General features: G+C 44.7%; 1 protein-coding gene across 1 annotated transcript in view; it reads left to right on the top strand.

The window, feature by feature from the left end:
- Positions 1-269: 269 nt before the first annotated feature.
- TANGO6 (transport and golgi organization 6 homolog) overlaps positions 270-10,210 on the top strand; it is a 55,725-nt gene continuing 45,784 nt past the window's right edge. Inside the window, exons 1-5 of the mRNA XM_018557332.1 lie at positions 270-338; positions 3,445-4,106; positions 6,242-6,358; positions 7,877-8,027; positions 8,870-9,006. Of these exons, the coding sequence (XP_018412834.1) occupies positions 275-338; positions 3,445-4,106; positions 6,242-6,358; positions 7,877-8,027; positions 8,870-9,006 (1,131 nt within the window). The 5' untranslated portion in view covers positions 270-274. The remainder of the gene's footprint in view (positions 339-3,444; positions 4,107-6,241; positions 6,359-7,876; positions 8,028-8,869; positions 9,007-10,210) is intronic.

Below are 10,210 nucleotides of genomic sequence, written 5' to 3'. Positions count from 1 at the left end.
CGGGCTTCATTTGGAGAAAAGGTGGCAACCCTAGTTCAGATCCACCACCCACCACCAACAACGTTTCTTTATTAGGAACAATGAACACTCATGCAAAGCCGATTTACTGACAGGTCCTCTTTAATTGCTGTCAATGAGCACGTCATCTCCCGGAGTTTTACGTTACATTTCTGGCTCAGCGCGTCACGTGACGCCTCACACAAGGCCGCGCTCCTTTCGCCCAGCAGCAGCATCTGGCCTGACGTCATCGATATGCGACTCTAGGTGTAGAAAGATGGCCGTTGCTTTGAGCGTGTCTGAGGTGACAGAGGCTCTGCAAATACTGATCACCCCGAGAGGTGAGGGCAGGCTCTGGGACTAGTTCCCAACATGCACTTGTGGCTGGGAGGACATGCTGGGACTTCTAGTACATAACAATATCCCTGTACTGTACACTGATAGTGTAGTACGGTGCTACATGCAGGTGGGCAGAGGCTGGTAATTCGTGTATGAAATGTTAGCACTGGAACTATAGGAAATGGGGGGTCAGAGAGCATTTCAAGAGTTTAAAGAAACTATGCCATTACAGGTACACAGGCTGCTTGCGCTGACCTCCTTCTGAAACCGTTAATTGCCCCTCTGTCATGATGGTCCTAAAGCTTCAATGTGTTTTGCTTTGTATTAATGTATCGCACCTATTAATGGCTTTCTTAGTGGTATACAATTACCAGAACCGTGGCTGAACAATTTAATAAAATGTTTATCCCAAATAAAATGTTTTTTTTTGTCCCTCCAATCTTTATTTTATTTTTCATCAACATCAAGTTGATGATCAGTTTCACATCAGGACTGTCAAAAGAACAATCCCATAGATCAGGGGTATCCAAACTTTAGCACTCCAGCTGTTTTGGAACTACAAGTCATATACGGCAAGACTATGACAGTCACAGGCATGACTTCCAGAGGCAGATGTATTATGGGATTTGTAGTATTGCCACAGCTCGAGAGCTGCAGTTTGGCTACCCCTGCCATAGATCCATGGGCAATAGTAAATCTCAGTACACTGCTGGGGGGATAGCATCAATTGTCACAATGCAGCCTTGGGCGTGAAACGGTTTACTGACAAAGTGAACAACGCAGAAGAGATACAAATATTCAGAAGACTCAACTTTTTAATTCCATTCGGCTAAGTTCGTTAGGCCCTAATGCAATTGTTTTTTTTTTTTAAATTACGATTGTAAGGGAAAATCTGCAATGAGGGGATTCTAGCTTTCCCCCCCACTTTACAAAAATGTGGACACAACAATAAAAACAATAAAACGTGAATATACGTATTTGTAACAGATTGATCTTGCGCTTCCATTGTGGGGATGGGAGTTTTCACCCCTTTATGGTCTCCCTGTAAGTCTCACGGCGTGGCCACCTTACTTGGCACATTCTTAATTTCTACAAGTGGAAGCAGCCAGCGCTGGCATGTGAAGCCTCACCCAGTTTTGTCATTAAGCTGCTTCTATTACAGAATCTGATGGGGGCACGTATGCCCATTGCTGAGTGCCGGGACAAGGCCCCCTGGGAGATTCATTCTGAGGCTGGCCATCCACATCACAATGAATATAGGTGCATTGCTCAAGCCTTAGACCAGACGTTCCGGAACTGAGCCTTGGAGATCCGCAGGGCAGAGCAAAATATGTGTGGGCCTTTATTAGCATTAACTTTCTTTTTTGTGGGGGTTAAAGTGACATTAAAGTCTATTTCCCCCCCCCCTCCCCCACCCAATCCTGCTGTAGGGACTTACCTTAAGTGATGCCTCTTATTCCAATCATCTTCCTTCCAGTATTTTCCAGCAGTCCCTCCAGAGCTGGTGAAGGTCTCTGATCCAGTGCAGACTCCTTGGGTCCCACTGTGTCTGTCCAGTGTGCACTACTATTGAGTCACTCCTCTTCTCCCCGCCGATGATCTCCAGTGCGCATGCGCCCGCCCGGATCTTCCTGTGTGAGCTGCACTGCGTATGCACCCGCCCAGATCTTCCTGCATGATCTGCGCATGCGGCTGCCCAGAACTTCCTGCACGGCAGTTCGGGGAAGCTGGATGCTGCAGCCGGGAGCGAGCGGCAGAGACACAGGTAAGTATTTACCTATTTGGTAACTTTTTAATTTTTAAAAAATGTTTTTGCATATAGCTACGGCTTGCTAGCCGTAAATATATGTTAAAAAAAAAGAATGTAATTCTATGTTAATGACAGTTTAATTGTAAGTGCATCTAGACAGTTTTCTCTTAGTTCCCACAAATTGATGTTGATCCTGTCAGTGAAGTCCACCTAATGCAGCTTAGTGTCACGGAGTGGCAACAATGCTGCACTGCTCCTGAATTCAGAGCACAGTTGACCGACCACTATCATGTAGCGGGTGCCTGATTACACTACTGCTATACACTACTACTATTACAAGTGGGATGGGAAGACATTTCAGGGGGCGTACCATCAGTATTGTCACCTTTAATTCCCAAGTTATAGCTTGTCAATCAGCACCTAGCCACAACCAATCCCACACAGTGATTTCTGGATTGGCAGAGCTAACTGTGCTACTGAAACCCTCCCACTGTGAGCTGCAGTGTCTGGGAGAGGGAGCATTTGAGACACAAATGAAGGAGGATTTGGCTCAGTCCGGGCAGTGTAAAGGATTTTTTCCTTTTGATGCTCCTGCTGTACATATTTCCTGGATTTGGCACTTGTCATACAGGAGCCTTCAGTTGTACTTCAATAAAATGTAGAAAAGTAATTAAACAGTAATTAATTTTTACAGAAGGAGATCACAAGGTCCAGATTCTCTCAGTACACGTGCCTAGCTATACATATACTGTACATTATACAATGTTTTTGATCATCCAGGTCAGCAAGTTCCACGTTTTCAGTTCCTCTGAATATGTTTGGCAGTTTGTGATTCCTGATTGCTTCTGCTTTGCATGTTTATCGCTTCTCAACAAAAAGATGTAATCCTTTGTTTGCAACATATGCGAAGTGTGTGGCCAACCCACAATATTCCTTTTTTCCATTCTCCAACTACTATTTCCTTAAAGAACATGTGCACTTATTCTTTTTGCCCTCCTCCCCTGACCTGAACGATCACACTCACCACCCCCCCGTAGATCCGAATTTACCGACATCTGTGGGCCACTACTCTGTTTTTTGCTGCCATCCAGCACTGCAGGTTTCCCTCTCCTGGCCGCGTCTGTCTCCCAGGAGGGAGCCAGCCCCAAAGAAGTCTATGGGGTCTAATGTTCAGGTGCGGGCAGCAGAGAGAGAATCGCGATGCTGTATATAAACAATAGCAGAACCATGATGGACGGATTTTGGCCAGGGGTGGGGGGCAAAAAGGATAAGTGCATTTTGTTTAAAAGTTCACTTATTCTTTCAGCATCATGATGAGACTTTGTGACATATAAATTCCTTTCTTTTGTTCCTTTTAGAGCCTGGATCTGCTGCTCAGGATACCGATAAACAGGCTGCCTTAATCAGCACATTGCAGCATAATGTGGCCTCTCTGGAGGAGGAGCTTCAAAACGCCCCTACGTTGGAGAACCTTCAAACTTTGCGGGCAAAGGTCTTCGCGGACACCAAGCTTATACAGGAAGGCTCCGAAGCCGGAGCAGATCCATCATGGAGGTTCACGTCAGAGGCCCTGGTGCTGCTCCTGTGTCTGAAGGAGTGTATGGTTCAGTTGGCAGCTTCTTTCATACCCCCTAAACCCAACCTAAAGACCCCAGAGGCTGCTCCAGCCCTGAGCCCAGATGCACTCAGCATTGCCCAGCAGAAGACTGTCCACTCAGCACTCCAGTTTGTGGTTTCTTTGGGAATCTGCCCCTATCTCCTGCCTGGCATCGGCCTTCCACTGCAGCATCGCTCAGAATTTGGAGCCCTTGTGTGTTCCATGGTGTCATGTGACTTGTCTGACGTCCGCACCCGTAGGCTGTACATCACCTGCACTGCCTTACTGGAGCTGTCTCGGCATCCATCACTGGGGAGCCTGCTCTTTACGCAGCATCTGGGGGATCTCATGGCAGGACTATGCCAGTTGGGTTATTGCCCAATCAAGACAAAGGCAGAGCCGGGAACAGATGGCAGAGTGCAGGTATAAAGTCATTGTAATACCGCCATAACCTTTGACAGTTCTCTGTGCCTTATTTTTTTCATGACTTTCTTTAATCTAGTAGATTGGTTTAAATATTACAAATGTCAGATGTGCAAATGCCACGTTCAAGGTGCTGGCTCAAAAATAAGTATTAAAATCAATTACATTTTTTATATTACAAAGATAATAAAAAAGTATAAGAACAATATATTTAGGAGGTACAGAGCAGTTTCTTTTCATACATATATGTTACCTTCTACCACCACTTACATTACCTCTTAAAGTTCCAGTATCTTGTGTCAGTAAATAATTATAGAACTTGTACTACAATTATTGAGGTTCACGTCAGAGGCCCTGGTGCTGCTCCTGTGTCTGTGCTCCAAGTTCTTGACATATCATTAAGAACTTGTACTTGACCATATGTACTTCAAGGTAAATTGAGACTGTTTTGCATCAACATGTTTCACAATTAGCTTCATCAGGATGACGAAAGTAATCTAATCCTATCATGTAAGACCCAATAAGTACATGTATGTACACCAAAGTACCATCATAACATTGTATACAAAATATAATTTCAAAACTTAAAAGAACTATGGGGTAACCTTTTTATCCCATAGTTCTCTCAAGGGTCACGGGGCGACATATTCTAATGACCTCCCGTGAACCAAAGCTCAGTATATAGCGGGCTATTGCTCACTATATACTAAGAGCACCGCAGCCAGGACGTATCCCGACAATATTGTCGGGATCCACCCAGCTGCCTGAATGACAGCTGGCTCTGCCTATCTAGAGGCAGAGCCAGCTGTGACCCTTGAGAGAACTATGGGGTAACCTTTTTATCCCATAGTTCTCTCAAGGGTCACGGGGCGACATATTCTAATGACCTCCCGTGAACCAAAGCTCAGTATATAGCAGGCTATTGCTCACTATATACTAAGAGCACCGCAGCCAGGACGGATCCCGACAATACTGTCGGGATCCACCCAGCTGCGTGAATGACAGCTGGCTCTGCGTATCTAGAGGCAGAGCCAGCTGTGCCCGACCCCTTCCCTATCCATTCCTCTAGTCAGCGCTGGAGGATCGGAGCGGGAGGGGGGAATCCCTGCGGGGAGTGGTGACTGACCGCTCTCTGCAGGGAGGTGATTGGGAAGTGAATGAGCGACGGTATGTGTTTGCTCACTTCCCGATCTATAGAGCCGACCTGTGACAGTTTCATTGTCACAGGTCGGCTCGAACTATGAGGTTGAGCGAAAATTACCTCATAGTTCTCCTTTTAAGTCCCATTTGCAAACTGATTTAGCTTGGCGGTGACAATGTACAACTAGAATGTAAGCTTTTCATTATGTTTTATTTTTATTATTTTCTCTAGACAAGTAATAGCCATGTAAGTATATTTTCTTTCCAGGCCAAATGTAATATTAGGAAAATGCCACATTGTGGCCACTAGATGGAGCTGAGGAGCATAGAAAATAAGCGTTGATTGATGGGGACAGTTCATGTACAAGTCAGTTTTATGTGTTTGAGGGGCCTGGTAGGAAGAGACAGAAAAACAAACTACTACAGGGAATCTTTTAATGAATCCTTGGAGAGGTATTGGAAGTTGTAAGGTGATCCAACATGTCCATGCATAATAAAATCAAAGCATCAGTTTGTGTGGTGCCAGTCTTTAAAACCCAATTAAACTTTCAGTTTAAATCAGCTGAATATATTCCATGTGCGTGAAATCAAAAGGTGCACCATGTGTTCCAGTTTATTTTCCTTTTAAAGAGTAGAAAAGCCTGTATTCTGCCAGCAGCTGCACAGTGGAACCTCTTGTTCTCTGTGTGAAAGCAGTGATCTCTCTGCAGCCGTCCGACACACACCCCTGTGTGACCTGTAGCTCTACAATTAGCAAAGCTTATGGTCCCTGCTGATTGGAGAGTTCTGGCTGTAACTCAGCAGAGGGCAGGTCTGACCTCTGCAGAGAGACCACTGCTTCCACACAGCGCAGATCCTTCTCTGCAGCATGCAGAGAAACAAAATCAAGCAAGCAGTTATAGAATAGGTACAAGAATAAAATTAGGCTGATCATTTGGTGCAACAATAAGTAGTCACGTGACAACATACCCCATCTACTTTATTTTCCTACTAAGAATTTGACGGAGAGCGAGAGGGTCCAATGTAAGGAGGCTCTCAGAGGTCTGATGGATCAACTGTACCAGCCGCTTGTTATCAGGGAACTCTTAATCCTGCAAGGAGGACCCAGACAGGTAATTCTCAGTTTTCGTTTGGAGGAACGTCTTTTTTTTATTTTTATCCTCAACTCTCTTTAAAGTTGATGCAGTCAATTGTCTGGAAGCTGGCCTTGGGGTGTTATGCAGAGTGAAGTGGAAAATATGTCATACAGCATAGTGGACAGAGTAGCGTGCCTGTGTTTAATGGATGTAATGGATACTGATTGGAGTGCAGTATGAGTATATATTGCACAGCACAGTCAATAGATTAGTACAATGTGGCGTATATGACATACAACACAATGTAGAGGATGGAGCAGTGTAGATTATATGTCAAACAGCATGTTGTATGGAGTGAAGTGGTGTGATATATATGTAGTGCTGCATGGTGTATGGAGTGCCGTGAAATATATATAGTACAGCATGGTGTATGGAGTGAAGTGGTGTGATATATATGTAGTACAGCATGGTGTATGGCGTGAAGTGGTACAACAATGTAAGTAGGGATGCACCCATACTTTTCAGATACCAGTGCAGATACTTGGCATTTTCATGAGAACTACCAGGGTTGCAGAGGTTGCAGCTGGGACCTGGCTCTGGCACTCCACCACTGTCCTGAAACCATTAGTCGATTTTGTTTTAGAAAAACTGTCACATGACAATAAACAAAAACGTATCAGTACTTGTATCTGTGAGTACTTGGGCGAGTATCAGTACTTGTACTTGCAAAACTGGTATCGGTGCATCCGTTTATTTATATTTATAACAACAAAATCATACATTAAAACAGAGATGTACAAATCCCAGGAGCCCCGTATTCTCCTTACCAATGGCAGCTGCCTCCTAACTTTTGAATTTTTCTCTAGTCTAGTCCTGGAGCTTGAAAAGTATCTGTACTTGTGCTTGCACTGAGCACGGTACAAGGCATCGGTGCATCCCTAAATGTAAGGGAGGTATATACACTGAACAGCAATGTAACAGAGGTACATGCACTGAGCAGCAATGTAACAGAGGTATATACACTGAGCAGCAATGTAACGGAGGTATATGCACTGAGCAGCAAGCAATGTAACAGAGGTATATACACTGAGCAGCAAGCAATGTAACAGAGGTATATGCACTGAACAGCAATGTAATGGGGGGGGGGGGGCTGCCCTGTTTCTAGACTGTTGTTGATTGCGGAAAGTGTTATACAATACAACAATGTCAGGTGACATTAAAGATGGAGTGAGGAAAGTTGCATACGTAGGGAGAAATAGGAGTCTTTGGTCTTAGGGTAAAGGGCGATACAGTGTAACAGGAGAGGAGGTAATGATTGATTAACGCATAACACAAAAAGCAAAATAAGTTGGTCAGTACCCATAGTGCATTTTTTTCAAAGTGTATTGGTTCTCGTCATAGTTTCTAAATCTGCGCGGCCCCGAAACGTCGGCTCTTGTTTGATCTTTTGTGACACTATCGTCCAATAAAAAGGACTTATTCATTTTAAATATTTGGAGTGCTGGTGACCTATTCTTCCAATTGTTTCTAAACAAACATTACATTGTGTTTCAGGGCCCACGTCCTTTAGGAGCTTCGTCCTCAGCGCAAAGGGCCCCGGCTCCTACCTGGCTGCGCCGCTTGTCTGGGCAGCTGCTGTCTGAGCGATTAATGAAACCAAAAGGTGTCCAGGCCGTGGTTCGCGGGATCCTTGAAGGAGCTGGAGGTTGGTTAAATGGTTGAAAAAAAATTGTTCTAATATGCTTTCTCTCCTATCCTGAAACTTGGTATGCAGAGTTATTGTATGTAGGCTTTGTAATAGGAAGGCCAAATTCTGACTGCATGTTTATTGCCTGCCTGGATGAAATGACTTGGTAACTTCTTTTCCCTTATTAAATAAATACATAAAAATATGCAGCGTATCATCTATTTTTGGTCTATTAATAGCACAACAGCTGCAAAGAGATCCATCACACCAGAGCACTGACCTCCACCTATTCACTGGAACCTGAAGTTGTTTGGTCATTCTCTACAGCACATATGCCATGTGAGGTTGGAAGACCTTACTAGACAACTCAACAAGTATGTTGCATCCAGCTGTAGGTTTACACCAGGGGCGAGCAAACTCCTGCCCTCCAGCTGTGGTGGAACTGCAAATCCCACCATGCCTCTCCCTCTGGGAGTCATGCCTGTGGCTGTCAGAGACTTGCAATGCCCCATGGGACCTGTAGTTCTACAGCAGCTTGAAGTTCATTGTTGTATTTTTCGAGGCATTGGAAGCTATAATGGCAAAGTCATTCTCTACGTAAATGTAGGCAGTGGTCGTAATAGCAGCTTGATTTTTCCCCCCCACGGGTCTACCCCTAGCAGCTGGTATAAAAAAAGAAAACATAATAAAGTTTACTAGAAGAAAAAAAAAGAGTTGATTTTTTCATATAACATCATATCATCTGATCATATAAAAAAATCAAAGGTAGTAATTTCACAGGCATAGCTAAGAACCATCAGCTTCATAGCACGCTACGTGTAACAGCAAAGTCTTTTTTCATTTTTTTTGTCCTTGTTAAGTTGGTACCGCTGGGGGAAGAGATGCAGAAGCTGCCGCCAGCAACTGGAAGAAGTGTGACGCTGTGGCCAAGATCCTGGCGTCATGTCCTCAGCAATCGCTGACCGTGGAGGAGTATTACCAGAAGGTCTGCCCACAGGTAACCATGATCTCTGCTCCTCACTCCTCATTCCTCCCTTCTTCAAGCTAGTAGATGGAGAGTTGCTTGAGACTGTCCCTTGTGATCTTGTACTGGACAGGAAGTTCAGGGAAGTGCAGCTGAAAAAGTTGGAGCTGTTCTGAAACATGGGTGTAAGTGTTTGGGCAAAAATGTAAAGAAATTCTTTGCTGGACAAGATATAATTTTTTTTCTGGATTCATTCTTGGAAAAAAAAGCTTGAGAGTTTAATACTACTTTAAAGTGGACATTCACTCAGCTTTTTGACAATTTATAATACGTTCCCCTCTCCATTTTGCACATTTGGTATGGTTTATTTTTTGGGTAGTAAGTACCTTTTCCAGCAGATGCTTGCTACCCACTTACTTATTCCTCGCCTTCGGTCGCTTTAAGCAGCTGCAGGGTGGCACTAAAGTGAGGCTGTTGCCCTTTCCACTGACATTTCATAATTTCAGGGCGACCTGGCACGGTCTCATATAACTTGCTAATTTATAATTTTACTCTATACAGATAGTCATCTGTGCATGTGTAATGCTCTTTTGTAAGAAACTATGTATGACCAGGGAGTCTGGCAGGCACATAATATTATCCTGCCTTTCTCAGTGTGGCTAACAATTACAATTATTTATATTAGGGCTGCACCGATAACGATACTAGTATCGGGGCCGATGCCGAGTATTTGGGCGAGTACTCGTACTCGCCCATATGCTCCGATGCCTAGCCCGATACCTGTAACAGGAAGCCGGGCAGCGAGTCATTACACGCTGCCCGGCTTCCTGATTGGCCGGGAAGCCGGCTCCATGCTCCCTTTTCACTAGGTGATGAGGAAGCATGGTGCCAGCTTTCTGGCCAATCTTGAAGCCGAGGGTGCGGGTAATGAGTCGCTGCTCGGCTTCCTCATTGGCCATCTTTGGGACCCATCAGGAAGGCTGGCAGTGAGTCATTACACGCCACCCGACTTCCTGATTGGCCGGGAGGCTGGCTCCGTGCTTCCTGGTCCCTCGCTGCCTGGCTTCCTGATACTGGAAGTTCCAGCTTCGGGATAGGCATCGTGAGTATTTGGGCAAGTAGGGGTAGTCGCCCAAATACTCGGTATCGGCAACGATACCAATACTACTATCGGTGCATCCCTAATATATAAAATATATATATTATAATTCCCCCCAGCGTATTTAAAAAAGAAAAA

Source organism: Nanorana parkeri, unplaced genomic scaffold, assembly GCF_000935625.1.
Source record: "Nanorana parkeri isolate BGI_ZX_2015 unplaced genomic scaffold, ASM93562v1 scaffold280, whole genome shotgun sequence".
NCBI classification, from domain to species: Eukaryota; Metazoa; Chordata; class Amphibia; order Anura; family Dicroglossidae; genus Nanorana; species Nanorana parkeri.
The sequence above is the reverse complement of the archived record's forward strand: the minus strand, read 5'-3'. Positions and strand labels throughout refer to the sequence as shown.